Raw genomic sequence first — 20,166 nt, 5'->3', positions numbered from 1 at the left:
CCTCTTCCATCCTATCATCTCTTCCCTCTACTCAAACCTTCTCCAACCTATCCCCTGATTCTGCCTCCTCAACCCTCCTCTCCTCCCTTTCTGCATCCTTTGATTCTCTATGTCCCCTATCCTCCAGGCCGGCTCGGTCCTCCCCTCCTGCTCCGTGGCTCGACGACTCATTGCGAGCTCACAGAACAGGGCTCCGGGCAGCCGAGCGGAAATGGAGGAAAACTCGCCTCCCTGCGGACCTGGCATCCTTTCACTTCCTCCTCTCTACATTTTCCTCTTCTGTCTCTGCTGCTAAAGCCACTTTCTACCACTCTAAATTCCAAGCATCGGCCTCTAACCCTAGGAAGCTCTTTGCCACCTTCTCCTCCCTCCTGAATCCTCCTCCCCTCCCCCCCCCTCCTCCCTCTCTGCGGATGACTTCGTCAACCATTTTGAAAAGAAGGTCGACGACATCCGATCCTTGTTTGCTAAGTCAAACGACACCGCTGGTCCTGCTCACACTGCCCTACCCTGTGCTTTGACCTCTTTCTCCCCTCTCTCTCCAGATGAAATCTCGCGTCTTGTGACGGCCGGCCGCCCAACAACCTGCCCGCTTGACCCTATCCCCTCCTCTCTTCTCCAGACCATTTCCGGAGACCTTCTCCCTTACCTCACCTCGGTCATCAACTCATCCTTGACCGCTGGCTACGTTCCTTCCGTCTTCAAGAGAGCGAGAGTTGCACCCCTTCTGAAAAAACCTACACTCGATCCCTCCGATGTCAACAACTACAGACCAGTATCCCTTCTTTCTTTTCTCTCCAAAACTCTTGAACGTGCCGTCCTTGGCCAGCTCTCCTGCTATCTCTCTCAGAATTACCTTCTTGATCCAAATCAGTCAGGTTTCAAGACTGGTCATTCAACTGAGACTGCTCTTCTCTGTGTCACGGAGGCTCTCCGCACTGCTAAAGCTAACTCTCTCTCCTCTGCTCTCATTCTCCTAGACCTATCTGCTGCCTTTGATACTGTGAACCATCAGATCCTCCTCTCCACCCTCTCCGAGTTGGGCATCTCCGGCGCGGCCCACGCTTGGATTGCGTCCTACCTGACAGGTCGCTCCTACCAGGTGGTGTGGCGAGAATCTGTCTCCGCACCACGTGCTCTCACCACTGGTGTCCCCCAGGGCTCTGTTCTAGGCCCTCTCCTATTCTCGCTATACACCAAGTCACTTGGCTCTGTCATATCCTCACATGGTCTCTCCTATCATTGCTATGCAGACGACACACAATTAATCTTCTCCTTTCCCCCTTCTGATAACCAGGTGGCGAATCGCATCTCTGCATGTCTGGCAGACATATCAGTGTGGATGACGGATCACCACCTCAAGCTGCACCTCGGCAAGACGGAGCTGCTCTTCCTCCCGGGGAAGGACTGCCCGTTCCATGATCTCGCCATCACGGTTGACAACTCCCTTGTGTCCTCCTCCTAGAGTGCTAAGAACCTTGGCGTGACCCTGGACAACACCCTGTTGTTCTCCACTAACATCAAGGCGGTGACCCGATCCTGTAGGTTCATGCTCTACAACATTCGCAGAGTACGACCCTGCCTCACACAGGAAGCGGCGCAGGTCCTAATCCAGGCACTTGTCATCTCCCGTCTGGATTACTGCAACTCGCTGTTGGCTGGGTTCCCTGCCTGTGCCATTAAACCCCTACAACTCATCCAGAACGCCGCAGCCCGTCTGGTGTTCAACCTTCCCAAGTTCTCTCACGTCACCCCGCTCCTCCGCTCTCTCCACTGGCTTCCAGTTGAAGCTCGCATCCGCTACAAGACCATGGTGCTTGCCTACGGAGCTGTGAGGGGAACGGCACCTCCGTACCTTCAGGCTCTGATCAGGCCCTACACCCAAACAAGGGCACTGCGTTCATCCACCTCTGGCCTGCTCGCCTCCCTACCTCTGAGGAAGCACAGTTCCCGCTCAGCCCAGTCAAAACTGTTCGCTGCTCTGGCACCCCAATGGTGGAACAAGCTCCCTCACGACGCCAGGACAGCGGAGTCAATCACCACCTTCCGGAGACACCTGAAACCCCACCTCTTTAAGGAATACCTAAAGTAATCCTTCTAACCCCCCCCCCCTTAAAATATTTAGATGCACTATTGTAAAGTGGTTGTTCCACTGGATATCATATGGTGAATGCACCAATTTGTAAGTCGCTCTGGATAAGAGTGTCTGCTAAATGACTTAAATGTAAATGGAATGTAAATGGAATGTTGGTAAGTTGACGTCGCTATTATATCCAATAGTTCTTCCCGGCTGTATGTAATAACACTTAAGATTTTCTAACAATGTAAGAAATAATAATACAAAAAACAAATTACTGCATAGTTTCCTAAGGACTTGAAGATGGGCGACCATCTCTGTCGGCGCCATCTTGCCTCTCTCTAACTCTCGCGCGCTCTCTCTCTCCCTTTCTCTCTGCCTCTCTTTCCATTTCTCTCTCTCTCTCTCTCTCTCTCTCCCTTTCTCTGTCGCTCTCTCTCTACCTCTCTATTTCTCTCTCTCTCTCTCCCTTTCTCACTCTCTCTCTCTCTCTGCCTCTCTCTCTCCCTTTCTCTGCCTCTCTCTCTCCCTTTCTCTCTCTCCCTTTCTCTCTCTCTCTCTCTCTCTCTCTCTTTGCCTCTCTCTCCATTTCTCTCTCTCTCTCCCTCCCTTTCTCCATTTCTCTCTCTCTCTCTCCCTCTCTCCCTTTGGCTACACACTATCGGTCCATCATGTCTTTGATTTGGCCCTCTCCTCCTCCTTTAATGTCCAGTCTAAATTCTCCCCAGACCCTGCCATCCCGCTCTCCCATCCTCTCTCAGTACTCTGAGGGATGGGATAACAAAGTCACACTGTTATCTGCATCAAAAGTGGGAACCGATTATTACTGAGGAAAATGTGTTTGAGGTTTTGAAATCTAATTACATATCACTGTGAAATGTAACTAGTTTAGTGATTTAAGACATTAATTCATGGGCTTCAAAAGTGAATAACACTGTCAAGCATACTCAGTTCGGATAACTCAACTTATCTTAGTTTTTGAGTCAAGCAACACATTGTTTTGTAAGTTACCAGTACTAATTTCATTGAGTGACTTAGAAGGTTCTGTTTTACAGTGTCTGTGGACCAGTAGCCTTACATATATTGCAGAGATAGGTTCCTGGTATTCTGTCCACCTGTCAGATATGAGCTGGTGACTGGATATCTGCAGAGACAGTTCACACAATGATACACATCTGTCATCTACCACAGCTGCCCGCTATTTCCCGTAACCCTGGCAACTGCCAAGCTCGGACCTGTAGCCCTTGACGACTGGCAAACGCACACACGGGAACATTTTACACACACATAAATACACACACCATAGGGCTACAGGTCCCTCAGGCACACAGGGTGATTTAAGAGAGCCATTGGACAGAGTAAACAGGTGTTGGAGAGGCTGTCAGAGCACCAAGCCACTCCAGAGAGCACACACAGTGGGAGGGAGACAGACAGACAGACAGACAGACAGACAGACAGACAGACAGACAGACAGACAGACAGACAGACAGACAGACAGACAGACAGACAGACAGACAGACAGACAGACAGACAGACAGACAGACAGACAGACAGACAGACAGACAGACAGACAGACAGACAGACAGACAGACAGACAGACAGGAGCAGAGCAGCTCATTGATATGCTCTGTGTAAATAATGTCTCTCCCATTCTCACTGCATCACGCTGTTTAACATATTTCAATATGACAAGAAACTAATGAGGAAACGGGGGGTGGTGAGAGAGTAAATAAGTGGTTGTACAATGTGAACTCTTTTTCTTGCATCTGTACTTCTCTTTTCTTTAATTCAATTCTTCAACCATCACCACAGCTACCGTTAGTCACACACACTCTTTATGGCTTCATCTCCCTCCATCCCTCCCCCATCCATTGCTCTCTGTCTGTCTGTCTGTCTGTCTGTCTGTCTGTCTGTCTGTCTGTCTGTCTGTCTGTCTGTCTGTCTGTCTGTCTGTCTGTCTGTCTGTCTGTCTGTCTGTCTGTCTGTCTGTCTGCCTGCCTGCCTGCCTGCCTGCCTGCCTGCCTGCCTGCCTGCCTGCCTGCCTGCCTTCTTTTGCAATACAAGCCCTTGATAATGAAGTTGGCACATTGAGAAAAATGACTGAGATCACTTTGAGCACCGCAGTGTAAAGGACGGCCTCATTTGTAGTCAGCCAAAGACACTTCCCATCTCCCTCTCCTTGCCTCCCTCCCCTCTATCTCTTAGCCATTACCATTTCCTCCTGCATCAAGGGAAGAACCAAGTAGCAGAAGGATGATTAACCATAACCTGAGTTATTAGCATAATATTTATAGCTACTCTCATTAGTCCAGACAGAGCAGCATACATATGTGGAACTGGCAGCCATTTTCCTTCTCTGGAGGACACTGACGGAGTAAAAGAGAAGTTGTACAGCCTCGGATTCAGGCCGCTTGAAAATGACCAGTGATTGGAACCATACTATTAGAGTAGTGTTTCAGGGTATACCGGAAAGGCCAAAAGTATTTAATAAAACATGTACAGTGCATTCTGAAAGTATTCAGACCCCTTGACTTTTTCCACATTTTGTTACGTTACAGCCTTATTCTAAAATGGATTACATAGTTTTTCCCCCCTCATCAGTCTACACACAATATGTCACGTCCTGACCATAGAGTGCTCTTATTTTCCATGGTAGAGTAGGTCAGGGCGTGACTGGGGGGGGTTTATCTAGTTATATTTTTCTATGTTGTGTTCTAGTTTCTTTTTTCTATGTTGGGGGTTTTGTATGATTCCCAATTAGAGGCAGCTGGCCATCGTTGTCTCTAATTGGGGATCATATTTAAGTAGTTGTTTTTCCTACCTTTATTTGTGGGAGATTATTTTGAGTTAGTGCATGTTGCATCTCTGTCGTCACGGTTTGTTGTTGGTTTATAGTTTATTGTTTGTTTGGCTAAGTTTCACAACATAATAAAGATGTGGAACGATATTCACGCTGCGCCTTCGTAAGTTCCTACACACAAGCGTGACAGAATTTCCCACCACCAAAGGACCAAGCAGCGTGCCCAGGAGTGGACATGGGAGGACATCTTGGACGGCAAAGGATCCTGGATGTGGGAGGAGATCCAGGCCCGATGGGATTGCCTCCCGTGGGAACAGGTGGAAGCAGCGAGGGAGGAACGGCGACGAGATCGGGAGTCACGGCAAAGACGGAAGCCCGAGAGGCAGCTCCAAAAACTTTTTTTTTGGGGGGGGGGCACACGGGGAGATTGGCAGAGTCACGGTTTAGACCTGAGCCAACTCCCGTGCTTACCGTGGGGAGCGTGTGACCAGTCAGGCACCGTGTTATGCGGTGATGCGTACGCTATCCCCAGTGCGCATTCACAGCCCGGTGCGCTCGTTGCCGGCTCCCCGCATTTGCCAGGCTAAAGTGAGCATTCAGCCAGGATGGGTTGTGCCGGCTCAGCGCTCCTGGTCTCCAGTAAGCCTCCTCGGTCCAGGATATCTTGCGCCAGCTCTACGCACTGTGTCGCCAGTGCGCATTCACAGCCTAGTTAGTCATGTGCCAGCGCCCCGCACTTGCCGGGCTAAAGTGAGCATTCAGCCAGGACGGGTTGTGCCAGCCCTACGCTCCAGACCTCCAGTGCTCCTCCACGGCCCAGTATATCCTGTGCCAGCTCCGCGCACCCGGTCTCCAGTGCGTCTCTCCCGCCTGGTACGCCCTGTGCCTGCTCCACACACCATGCCTCCAGTGCATCTCCCCAGTCCGGTGAAACCGGTTCCGGCTCCACGTACCAGGCCTCCAGTGTGTCTCCCCAGCCTGGTAAGCCCTGTGGCAGCTCCACGCACCAGGCTGCCAGTACGTCTCCTCAGTCCGGTGAGACCTGTTCCAGCTCCACATACGAAGCCTCGAGTGATGATCCATGGTCCGGCTCCACGTACGAAGCCTCCAGTGATGATCCATGGCACAAAGCCTTCAGTGATGATCCATGGCCCGGAGCCTGCAGTGATGATCCATGGCACGAAGCCTCCAGTGATAATCCATGGCCCGGAGCCTCCAGTGATAATCCATGGCACGAAGCCTCCAGTGATGATCCATGGCCCGAAGCCTCCAGTGATGATCCATGGCACGAAGCCTCCAGTGATGATCCATGGCACGGAGCCTGTAGCGACGATCCATGGCGCGGAGCCTGCAGTGAGTGTCCCGGTCCGGAGCCTCCAGCGACGGTCCCCGGTCTGGAGCCTCCAGCGACGGTCCCCGGTCTGGAGCCTCCAGCGACGGTCGGCGGTCCGGAGCCTCCAGCGACGGTCGGCAGTCTGGAGCCTCCAGCGGGGGTTCCCAGTCCAGAGCCTCCGGCGACGATCTACGGTCCGGTTCCTCCGGTGGCGATCCACGGTCCGGAGCCTCCGGCGACGATCCACGGTCCGGTTCCACGAAAGTGGGGGGAGCCCCAAGCGGAGGGGGGTCTGTGTCCCGCACCGGAGCCTCCACCAATGCTGGAGGATCCGCAGGATGAGAAGGTTCTTCGTCCTGCACCAGAGCCGCCACCAACACTAGACACCCCCCCAACCCTCCCTTTTGGTTTCAGGTTTTGTGGCCGGAGTCCGCACCTTTGGGGGGGGGGGGGTACTGTCACGTCCTGACCATAGAGTGCTCTTATTTTCTATGGTAGAGTAGGTCAGGGCGTGACTGGGGGGGGGGGTTATCTAGTAAGAAATTTCTATGTTGTGTTCTAGTTTCTTTTTTCTATGTTGGGGGATTTGTATGATTCCCAATTAGAGGCAGCTGGTCATCGTTGTCTCTAATTGGGGATCATATTTAAGTAGTTATTTTTCCTACCTGTGTTTGTGGGAGATTATTTTGAGTTAGTACATGTTGTGCATGTTGCACCTCTGTCATAATTGGCATCCATGTCTTCAGTGCCCGGGGAACAACACATGCCACCAGAGGTCTTTTCACAGTCCCCAAGCCCAGTCAAAACTGTTCGCTGCTCTGGCACCCCAATGGTGGAACAAGCTCCCTCACGACGCCAGGACAGCGGAGTCAATCACCACCTTCCGGAGACACCTGAAACCCCACCTCTTTAAGGAATACCTGGGATAGGATAAAGTAATCCTTCTAACCCCCCCCCCCCCAAAAAAAAAGTTATAGATGTACTATTGTAAAGTGGTTGTTCCACTGGATATCATAAGGTGAATGCACCAATTTGTAAGTCGCTCTGGATAAGAGCGTCTGCTAAATGACGTAAATGTAAATGCTGAACAGACTGTGGGAGGCACACAGAATTATATAGAGCCATGACTACATGGAACTCTATTCCACATCAGGTAACTTGCCGGACCCCAGGAAGAGTAGCTGCTGCCTTGAGGATCCATAATAAATACAAATACAAAAATCAATCATACTTCGCTCTGTTCTTCTTTCCCTCGATACTGACTAGTCTCTCAGTCCCTGCCTCTGAAAATCCCAACAGCATGATACTGCCACCACCATGCTTCCCTGTGCAAGGTTTCCTCCAGATGTCACGCTTGGCATTCAGGCCAAAGCATTCAATCTTGGTTTCATCAGACCCGAGAATCTTGTTTCTCATGGTCTGAGAGTCCTTTAGGTGTCTTTTGGCAAACTCCAAGTGGGCTGTCATGTGCCTTTTACTGAGGAGTGGCTTCTATCTGGCCACTCTACCACAAAGGCCTGATTGCTGGAGCGCTGCAGAGATGATTGTCCCTCTGGAAGGTTCTCACATCTCCACAGAGGAACTCTGGGGCTCTGTCAAAATTAACATCGGGTTCTTGGTCACCTCCCTGACCAAGGCCCCTTTCCCCTGATTGCTCAGTTTGACCGGGCGGCCAGCCCTAGGAAGTCTTGGTGGTTCCAAACGTCTTCCATTTAAGAATGATGGAGGCCACTATGTTCTTGGGGACCTTCAATGCTGCAGAAGTTTTTTGTACCCTTCCCCAGATCTGTGCCTCAACACAATCCTGTCTCTGAGCTCTACGGATAATTCCTTCGACTTCATGGCTTGGTGTTTGCTCTGACATGCACTGTCAACTGTAGGACCTTTTATAGACAGGTGTGTGCCTTTCCAAATCATGTCCAATCAATTGAATTTACCACAGGTAGACTCCAATCAAGTTGTAGAAACATCTTAAAGATGATCAATGGAAACAGGATGCACCTGAGCTCAATTTCAAGTGTCATAACAAAGGGTCTGAATACATATGTAAATAAGGTATGTTTTTTATTTTTAATACATTTGCAAAAAACTCTAAAAACCTGTTTTCACTTTGTCATTATGGGGTATTGTGTGTAGATTGATGAGGAAAACAATTAATGTAATCCATTTTAGAATAAGGCTGTAACGTAACAAAATGTGTAAAAAGTTAAGGGGTCAGAATGCTTTCCAGATGCACTGTATTTATCCATGTTAAAAGTGTGTACAGTTTTTTTGTTTTTTTTTACTAATGAATGGGAATTTCATGTATGTTGATGAAATATCAGTGAAAACCTTGCACAGAAGTATGGTTCCCTATGGACTGCAATGACATCGCATAACATTGATTGGCATTCACATCCTACTAGGCAAATGGCTGTGATATCAAGAATAGGTGGAACATATACAAGAGTATTGAATGTTCTGAGCTTATATTGCAAATGGCTATGATATCAAGAATAGATGTGGAATCTAAAAGTCTACTGAACGTTCTGAGTTTAGACTGAAGTGGCAGAGATTGGCATTGCTACCCCTAACGTAATGTCCTTCAGGGCTCTGCTATATATTCCTGATAAGATAAACACAGTGGCTCTGACAGATAATATTATTCTGCTACAATGATTGCAATCTGAACAGTGTTGGGGAGAAAATCCATAGTGCCTGGGACTTAGATTCTGAGAGGTTTATTGACAGTGTGTGGAACATAGAACTGTCAACACTCGACCGACAGGACATAGGATACGAGAAGGAAAAAGAGATCCACAAAACAATCTATAGGGGACCAAAGGAGGGCTGCTGGACTCACTGGCCCTCCTGACAGAAGATACTGATTTCCAGAGATACCGCTTGAAAACAAACAGACAAACTGAATTAAACAAATCCTTTAAAAAAGGGTAAAACATTTTCAATGATTCTGGGTTAGGAGAGACAAACTTGTCCTGCATGGGATCGAGTCAGGGACACCAATATTCCACTAGAGGGAGATGTTGAGCCTACAGCCCGGTGATAAAGGGAGGGAGGGGAAAATAAGAGAGACAAATACATGGAGAGTAAGAGTGCAGTGGGAATGACGGCTTGCATTAAGCTTCATAGTTGTTGTACTTGTCTGCTACTCCGGCGGTGTCACCCCTGCCATGCAATATTTATCCGAGCACCTGGGAGTGCTGATCATCTCAACAAAACGCTGACTAATTCATGAAACCAAGCTATTCAGCCCTAATAATCTTTATGTCAAGGAGACGAAGGCTTGAAGCCATAATTCACTAATTTACCATCGCTTTAATTGCTGCTACCAAGTGTACATCCCAAATGGCAACCTACTCTCTATATAGTGTACTGCTTTAAACCAGAGCCCTATGAGTCCTCGTCAAAAGTAGTGCACTAAATAGGGAATAGGTTGCCATTTGGGTTGCATGCAACCTATGTCGGTTCCAATTTACGAATGAAAATATTTTCTACGAAAATAAAAGAACACCAGGGAGGATCTATACAATTATACATTTATATTGAGAGATAACAAATGACACATTTATGTACCTGTAACAGGCACTTGGTAGTAAGTAATCATATAGCGGATTCAGTGCTAAACCATGCATATCTCACAAGCATCGTTTAAAGTCCAACCTGTCCCCTCGGTCTCTCTCACATGTTAGGATTTCGTCTGTAGTTGTAGGTTAAGCTACTGACAATACTGCCCTACCAAGCAAAAAGGCAGTAATTGCTCATAGTGTGGAACTGAGAAAAATGGCTTTTATTTATCTTGGTTTCACAGTAACTTCATGCAGTTACTGCTAACACGACCCCCATTTTCTCCAAAACACAATACAATAGAGGCAGGATACTTGTACACATGATTAAGCATGTATTTAACTTATCAAAAATGGCATTAACTCATTTTAGACCAAGTGAGCAGAACTACCTTTTTGCTTGTTAGGGCAGAATAATGAACACATGTCCAACACATGTCACCCAGCCAGAGGAGAGATATCTAAAACCCTATGAAACGCATGAATGATTAGTACGTTTAGGACACACAAGGACACGTGATCTCGTGTGCCTCAGTTGTTAAGAGTATGACGCTAGCAATGACAGGTTTGCTTCATATTAGGTTTGTGGGTTCACACATACTAATATATACTCACTCACTGTACTGTACGTACCATTGGATAAAGTCATCTGCTAAATGTCATAGACCAGGCCTGCCCAACCCTCTTCCTGGAGATCTACCGTCCTGTGGGTTGTCAGTCCAACCCTAATTTAACACACATGATTCTACTAATTAGCTGCTCAACAAGACCTTAACTAGCTGAATTAGATATGCTAAATGAGGGTTGGACTGAAAACCTATAGGAAAGTAGATCTCCAGGAAGAGGGTTTGGTTGAAATTCTACAGGACAGTAGATCTCCAGGAAGAGGGTTGGGCTGAAAACCTACAGGACAGTAGATCTCCAGGAAGAGGGTTGGACTGAAATTCTACAGGACAGTAGATCTCCAGGAAGAGGGTTGGGCTGAAAACCTACAGGACAGTAGATCTCCAGGAAGAGGGTTAGACTGAAAACCTACAGCACAGTAGATCTCCAGGAAGAGGGTTAGACTGAAAACCTACAGCACAGTAGATCTCCAGGAAGAGGGTTGGACTGAAATTCTACAGGACAGTAGATCTCCAGGAAGAGGGTTGGGCTGAAAACTTACAGGACAGTAGATCTCCAGGAAGAGGGTTAGACTGAAAACCTACAGCACAGTAGATCTCCAGGAAGAGGGTTGGGCTGAAAACCTACAGAACAGTAGATCTCCAGGAAGAGGGTTAGACTGAAAACCTACAGCACAGTAGATCTCCAGGAAGAGGGTTAGACTGAAAACCTACAGCACAGTAGATCTCCAGGAAGAGGGTTGGGCTGAAAACCTACAGCACAGTAGATCTCCAGGAAGAGGGTTAGACTGAAAACCTACAGCACAGTAGATCTCCAGGAAGAGGGTTGGGCTGAAAACCTACAGGACAGTAGATCTCCAGGAAGAGGGTTGGACTGAAATTCTACAGGACAGTAGATCTCCAGGAAGAGGGTTGGGCTGAAAACCTACAGGACAGTAGATCTCCAGGAAGAGGGTTAGACTGAAAACCTACAGCACAGTAGATCTCCAGGAAGAGGGTTAGACTGAAAACCTACAGCACAGTAGATTTCCAGGAAGAGGGTTGGACTGAAATTCTACAGGACAGTAGATCTCCAGGAAGAGGGTTGGGCTGAAAACCTACAGGACAGTAGATCTCCAGGAAGAGGGTTGGACTGAAAACCTACAGGACAGTAGATCTCCAGGAAGAGGGTTGGGCAGCCCTGGTGTAGACCATGTAAAGTGGTGTACCTTGCGGATGCCCTCCTTGGACTCGTCCACGTTGTTGTCGGCCCCTCCGGTGCGGTTGATCATGCGCCACATCTGGGAGTACATGGGGTCCCTCTCAAAGGGGTTCATGGCCTTACTGCGCACCTGCTCATACACAGCCGAGTCCAACACCGTCCCATATGGCAACTCTGTCTGCTTGGACAGGTCTTGGAGAGACCTATAGAGAGAGACAGAAGGGGGAGGTTATGGGAAATGTAGTTCACCATGTACACATACATTAGAACATGGGGTTGACATGGAACTACACTTGGACACAGATGTGCAAATAATCAGACTCCACACCCACACACCTACCGAGGCACACACACACAGAGTCAGTGCCGAGATCATAACTTGAAGCTAATTAAGGGTAAGCCAGCGAACCAACTGTTAAGAAACTCCCTGTAGTTCCACTAAAAGGGGTATAATGGAGGGATGTCATAAAAGAACTAGTCAGTAGAGTCATACCATCTCCACCTCAAGGGAAATGAAGGTATTTTAATTACAATGCTACGGTCTTCAAACACTCACCATTTACAACTGTAATAAAAAAACATGACTGTAACGACTGTTTGTTTGTCAAATTGATTTAACAGAAGCCACCGATGTAATTAGGAGAACAAGTGTATCACCATCTCTACTACTATTAAACGTCTGTTGTTACCATCACTAGTATTAAACGTCTGTTGTTACCATCACTACAATGGCTCTTCTGTTGTTACCCTCACTACTATGCCTCTTCTGTTGTTACCCTCACTTCTATGACTCTTCTGTTGTTACCATCACTACTATGACTCTTCTGTTGTTACCATCACTACTATGCCACTTCTGTTGTTACCATCACTACTATGACTCTTCTGTTGTTACCATCACTACTATGACTCTTCTGTTGTTACCCTCACTTCTATGACTCTTCTGTTGTTACCATCACTTCTATGACTCTTCTGTTGTTACCATCACTACTATGACTCTTCTGTTGTTACCATCCCTACTATAGAACTTCTGTTGTTACCCTCACTTCTATGACTATTCTGTTGTTACCATCACTACTATTAAATGTCTGTTGTTACCATCACTACTATGACTCTTCTGTTGTTACCATCACTACTATTAAACATCTGTTGTTACCATCACTACTATTAAACATCTGTTGTTAGCATCACTACTATTAAACATATGTTGTTACCATCACTACTATTAAACATCTGTTGTTACCATCACTACTATTAAACATCTGTTGTTACCATCACTACTATGACACTTCTGTTGTTACATCATTACTATTAAACATATTTTGTTACCATCACTACTATAAAGCTTCTGTTGTTACCATCACTACTATTAAACGTCTGTTGTTACCATCACTACTATAAAGCATCTGTTATTACCATCACTACTATCAAACATCTGTTGTTACCATCACTACTATTAAACGTCTGTTGTTACCATCACTACTAACACTCTTCTGTTGTTACCATCACTACTATAAAGTTTCTCTTGTTACCATCACTACTATGACTCTTCTGTTGTTACCATCACTACTATGACTCTTCTGTTGTTACCATCACTACTATGACTATTCTGTTGTTACCATCGCTACCATAACACTTCTGTTGTTACCATCACTACTATTAAATGTCTGTTGTTACCATCACTACTATAAAGCATCTGTTATTACCATCACTACTATCAAACATCTGTTGTTACCATCACTACTATTAAACGTCTGTTGTTACCATCACTACTAACACTCTTCTGTTGTTACCATCACTACTATCAAACTTCTGTTGTTACCATCCCTACCATAACACTTCTGTTGTTACCATCACTACTATGACTCTTCTGTTGTTACCATCACTACTATGACTCTTCTGTTGTTACCATCACTACTATGACTCTTCTGTTGTTACCATCACTACTATGACTCTTCTGTTGTTACCATCACTACTATGACGTCTTCTGTTGTTACCATCACTACTATGACTCTTCTGTTGTTACCATCACTACCATAACACTTCTGTTGTTACCATCACTACTATGACTCTTCTGTTGTTACCATCACTACTATGACTCTTCAATGTTGTTACCATCACTACTATGACTCTTCTGTTGTTACCATCACTACCATAACACTTCTGTTGTTACCATCACTACTATTAAATCATCTGTTGTTACCATCACTACTATGACTCTTCTGTTGTTACCATCACTACTATGACTCTTCTGTTGTTACCATCACTACTATAGAAGCTTCTGTTGTTACCATCACTACTATGACTCTTCTGTTGTTACCATCACTACTATGACTCTTCTGTTGTTACCATCACTACTATGACTATTCTGTTGTTACCATCACTACTATGACTCTTCTGTTGTTACCATCACTACTATAAAGCTTCTGTTGTTACCATCACTACTATTACACTTCTGTTGTTACCATCACTACTATGACTCTTCTGTTGTTACCATCACTACTATGACTCTTCTGTTGTTACCATCACTACTATGACTCTTCTGTTGTTACCATCACTACTATGACTATTCTGTTGTTACCATCCCTACCATAACACTTCTGTTGTTACCATCACTACTATGACTCTTCTGTTGTTATCATCACTACTATGACTCTTCTGTTGTTACCATCACTACTATAAAGCTTCTGTTGTTACCATCACTACTATGACTCTTCTGTTGTTACGATCACTACTATAACGTTTTTGTTGTTACCATCACTACTATGACTCTTCTGTTGTTACCATCACTACCATAACACTTCTGTTGTTACCATCACTACTATTAAATGTCTGTTGTTACCATCACTGCTATAAAGCTTCTGTTGTTACCATCACTACTATTAAACGTCTGTTGTTACCATCACTATTATTAATCATCTGTAGTTACCATCACTACTAAGACTCTTCTGTTGTTACCATCACTACCATAACACTTCTGTTGTTACCATCACTACTATGAATCATCTGTAGTTACCATCACTACTATGACTCTTCTGTTGTTACCATCACTACTATGACTCTTCTGTTGTTACCATCACTACTATAAAGCTTCTGTTGTTACCATCACTACTATGACTCTTCTGTTGTTACCATCACTACTATGACTATTCTGTTGTTACCATCCCTACTATGACTCTTCTGTTGTTACCATCACTACTATAAAGCTTCTGTTGTTACCATCACTACTATGACTCTTCTGTTGTTACCATCACTACCATAACACTTCTGTTGTTACCATCACTACTATGACTCTTCTGTTGTTACCATCACTACTATGACTCTTCTGTTGTTACGATCACTACTATTAAATGTCTGTTGTTACCATCACTGCTATAAAGCTTCTGTTGTTAGCATCACTACTATGACTCTTCTGTTGTTACCATCACTACCATAACACTTCTGTTGTTACCATCACTACTATTAAATGTCTGTTGTTACCATCACTGCTATAAAGCTTCTGTTGTTACCATCACTACTATTAAACGTCTGTTGTTACCATCACTATTATTAATCATCTGTAGTTACCATCACTACTATGACTCTTCTGTTGTTACCATCGCTACTATGACTCTTCTGTAGTTACCATCACTACTATGACTATTCTGTTGTTACCATCACTACCATAACACTTCTGTTGTTACCATCACTACTATGACTCTTCTGTGGTTACCATCACTACTATGACTCTTCAATGGTTACCATCACTACTATGACTCTTCTGTTGTTACCATCACTACCATAACACTTCTGTTGTTACCATCACTACCATAAAACGTCTGCTGTTACCATCACTACTAAGACCCTTCTGTTGTTACCATCACTACTATGACTCTTCTGTTGTTGCCATCACTACTATAAAGCTTCTGTTGTTACCATCACTACCATAACACTTCTGTTGTTACCATCACTATTATGACTCTTCTGTTGTTACCATCACTACTATGACTCTTCTGTTGTTACCATCACTACTATGACTCTTCTGTTGTTACCATCACTACTATGACTCTTCTGTTGTTATCATCACTACTATGACTCTTCTGTTGTTACCATCACTACTATTAAATGTCTGTTGTTACCATCACTGCTATAAAGCTTCTGTTGTTACCATCACTACCATAACACTTCTGTTGTTACCATCACTACTATGACTCTTCTGTTGTTACCATCACTACTATGACTCTTCTGTAGTTACCATCACTACGATGACTCTTCTGTTGTTACCATCACTACCATAACACTTCTGTTGTTACCATCACTATTATGACTCTTCTGTGGTTACCATCACTACTATGACTCTTCTGTTGATACCATCACTACTATGACTCTTCTGTTGTTACCATCACTACTATGACTCTTCTGTTGTTACCATCACTACTATAAAACTTATGCTGTTACCATCACTAGTATTAATCTTATGTTGTTACCATCACTATTATTAAATGTCTGTTGTTACCATCACTGCTATAAAGCTTCTGTTGTTACCATCACTACTATTAAACATATGTTGTTACCATCACTACTATTAAATGTCTGTTGTTACCATCAATACTATGAGTCTTCTGTTGTTACCATCCCTACTATAGAACTTCTGTTGTTACCATCACTACTATGCCACTTCTGTTGTTACCATCACTAATATGACTCTTCTGTTGTTACCATCACTACTATGACTCTTCTGTTGTTACCCTCACTACTATGACTCTTCTGTTGTTACCATCACTACTATGACTCTTCTGTTGTTACCATCACTACTATGACTCTTCTGTTGTTGCCATCACTACTATAAAGCTTCTGTTGTTACCATCACTACTATGACTCTTCTGTTGTTACCATCACTACTATGACTCTTCTGTTGTTACCATCACTACTATGACTCTTCTGTTGTTATCATCACTACTATGACTCTTCTGTTGTTACCATCACTACTATAAAGCTTCTGTTGTTACCATCACTACTATAACGTTTCTGTTGTTACCATCACTACTATAACGTTTCTGTTGTTACCATCACTACTATGACTCTTCTGTTGTTACCATCACTACCATAACACTTCTGTTGTTACCATCACTACTATTAAATGTCTGTTGTTACCATCACTGCTATAAAGCTTCTGTTGTTACCATCACTACCATAACACTTCTGTTGTTACCATCACTACTATGACTCTTCTGTTGTTACCATCACTACTATGACTCTTCTGTAGTTACCATCACTACTATGACTCTTCTGTTGTTACCATCACTACCATAACACTTCTGTTGTTACCATCACTATTATGACTCTTCTGTGGTTACCATCACTACTATGACTCTTCTGTTGATACCATCACTACTATGACTCTTCTGTTGTTACCATCACTACTATGACTCTTCTGTTGTTACCATCACTACTATAAAACTTATGCTGTTACCATCACTAGTATTAATCTTATGTTGTTACCATCACTATTATTAAATGTCTGTTGTTACCATCACTGCTATAAAGCTTCTGTTGTTACCATCACTACTATTAAACATATGTTGTTACCATCACTACTATTAAATGTCTGTTGTTACCATCAATACTATGACTCTTCTGTTGTTACCATCCCTACTATAGAACTTCTGTTGTTACCATCACTACTAAGACTCTTCTGTTGTTACCATCACTACTATGACTCTTCTGTAGTTACCATCACTACTAAGACTCTTCTGTTGTTACCATCACTACTATGCCACTTCTGTTGTTACCATCACTACTAAGACTCTTCTGTTGTTACCATCACTACCATAACACTTCTGTTGTTACCATCACTTCTATGACTCTTCTGTTGTTACCATCACCACTATGACTCTTCTGTTGTTACCATCACCACTATGACTCTTCTGTTGTTACCATCACTACCATAACACTTCTGTTGTTACCATCACTATTATGACTCTTCTGTGGTTACCATCACTACTATGACTCTTCTGTGGTTACCATCACTACTATGACTCTTCTGTTGTTACCATCACTACCATAACACTTATGTTGTTACCATCACTACTATTAAATGTCTGTTGTTACCATCACTGCTATAAAGCTTCTGTTGTTACCATAACTACTATTAAACATATGTTGTTACCATCACTACTATTAAATGTCTGTTGTTACCATCAATACTATTAATCGTCTGTTGTTACCATCATTACTAAGACTCTTCTGTTGATACCATCACTACTATGACACTTCTGTTGTTACCATCACTACTATGACTCTTCTGTTGATACCATCACTACTATAACACTTCTGTTGTTACCATCACTACTATGACTCTTCTGTTGTTACCATCACTACTATAAAACTTATGCTGTTACCATCACTAGTATTAATCTTATGTTGTTACCATCACTATTATAACACTTCTGTTGTTACCATCACTACTATGACTCTTCTGTTGTTACCATCACTACTATGACTCTTTTGTAGTTACCATCACCACTATGACTCTTCTGTTGTTACCATCACCACTATGACTCTTCTGTTGTTACCATCACTACTATGACTCTTCTGTTGTTACCATCACTACCATGACTCTTCTGTTGTCACCATCACTACTATGACTCTTCTGTTGTCACCATCACTACTATGACTCTTCTGTTGTTACCATCACTACTATAAAACTTATGCTGTTACCATCACTAGTATTAATCTTATGTTGTTACCATCACTATTATAACACTTCTGTTGATACCATCACTACTATAACACTTCTGTTGTTACCATCACTACTATGACTCTTCTGTTGATACCATCACTACTATGACACTTCTGTTGTTACCATCCCTACTATAACACTTCTGTTGTTACCATCACTACTATGACTCTTCTGTTGTTACCATCACTACTATAAAACTTATGCTGTTACCATCACTAGTATTAATCTTATGTTGTTACCATCACTATTATAACACTTCTGTTGATACCATCACTACTATAACACTTCTGTTGTTACCATCACTACCATGACTCTTCTGTTGTCACCATCACTACTATGACTCTTCTGTCATTATTAAGGCTGTCAAGAATTTTACGCTGCAAAAAGTGAAATCTAAGCAAACCTAAATATCTTAATTGAGTGATATTTCACTTACCAAGCTACATTTTTCTTACCAAGCTAAATTCTTTAACATCATTGGCAGATGTGCTTATTTTAACCAAAAAATTTGCTTAATACAAGTTATTTATATTTTGGGGAGATATTTTACCTTAAGAGGATTACTATTGAATACTGTTACATAAGCATACTCCCCCCCCTTTCACTCCCTCAATCCATCCCCCCACTCTCTCCAGCTACTCTCAAACCCCTTTGAAAGTTTTAATGATCTTTGCCGCCAAATGTTTAAGGGGAGATTCTCCTTAAGTAATGTGTAGGTACATGGAGATAGGGAGGGTGAGGGTGATGGTGGGGTGGGTGCGGGAGTGGCAGACCACGGTCCCAAATGGCCCCCTGCTTGCTATGTAGTGCACTGCAATTGACCAGGGCCCATAGGGCTCTAGTTAAAAGTAGTGCATTAGATAGGGAATACGGTGCAGTTTAGGACAAAGCTTATCAGTTTGGCGTCTAAACCTGAACATCTATTAAGGCATCCCTCTTCAGCTCCTCTGTAATCTTGGCGTGTGTTTTTGTTTGTCCCACTACCAATTACCTTTAGCCGAGCTGCTCATTGAACAAGGAAATGGACTTAACATCACTTGATTATTCCCTTTGTGACTGTCTTTAGAGATAATTTGTACAGGAAGCTAACACATTTTCTAGGCAGGGAACTAGATTCAGCCACGGGACGATTTTTGTCTGAGCGAATGGTCGGGCTGAAAATTATTATTATTATTTTTACACTGCAAATCGACCACACAGTTTCTGTGTGTGGTTTTGTATGTGTGTTTCAGGATGGCTTCCTGAAATTCCCCCAAGCAGCTGATTGGTCGGCCCCATTGCTAATTGGAGTTGCTGAGAGAGAGAGCTGATGGTTATGTTCTGTGGTTGTTGCTGAGAGAGAGCTGATTGGTATGTTCTGTGGTTGTTGCTGAGAGAGAGAGCTGATGGTTATGTTCTGTGGTTGTTGCTGAGAGAGAGAGCTGATTGGTATGTCCTGTGGTTGTTGCTGAGAGAGAGAGCTGATGGTTATGTTCTGTGGTTGTTGCTGAGAGAGAGCTGATTGGTATGTCCTGTGGTTGTTGCTGAGAGAGAGCTGATTGGTATGTTCTGTGGTTGTTGCTGAGAGAGAGCTGATTGGTATGTTCTGTGGTTGTTGCTGAGAGAGAGCTGATTGGTATGTCCTGTGGTTGTTGCTGAGAGAGAGAGCTGATGGTTATGTTCTGTGGTTGTTGCTGAGAGAGAGCTGATTGGTATGTTCTGTGGTTGTTGCTGAGAGAGAGAGCTGATGGTTATGTTCTGTGGTTGTTGCTGAGAGAGAGCTGATTGGTATGTCCTGTGGTTGTTGCTGAGAGAGAGAGCTGATGGTTATGTTCTGTGGTTGTTGCTGAGAGAGAGCTGATTGGTATGTCC

The 20,166-nt window shown here is 44.1% G+C and overlaps 1 protein-coding gene across 2 annotated transcripts in view; it reads right to left on the bottom strand.

Annotated features, from left to right (window-relative positions):
- The window catches only part of LOC106585836 (glutamate receptor ionotropic, delta-2), a 623,881-nt gene that overhangs the window by 57,212 nt on the left and 546,503 nt on the right, over positions 1–20,166 (bottom strand). For both annotated transcript variants that reach the window (XR_001324086.3, XM_014172508.3), the window contains exon 13: positions 11,605–11,800. Coding sequence is in view for 1 of the 2 variants with exons in the window: in XM_014172508.3 (XP_014027983.1) it covers positions 11,605–11,800 (196 nt within the window). In the remaining variant the exon portion in view is untranslated. The remainder of the gene's footprint in view (positions 1–11,604; positions 11,801–20,166) is intronic.

This window comes from Salmo salar, chromosome 24, assembly GCF_965601325.2.
Source record: "Salmo salar chromosome 24, fSalSal1, whole genome shotgun sequence".
In the NCBI taxonomy this organism is placed as follows: Eukaryota; Metazoa; Chordata; class Actinopteri; order Salmoniformes; family Salmonidae; genus Salmo; species Salmo salar.
Note: the sequence above shows the minus strand (reverse complement) of the source record. Positions and strands in the feature narration are given on the sequence as shown.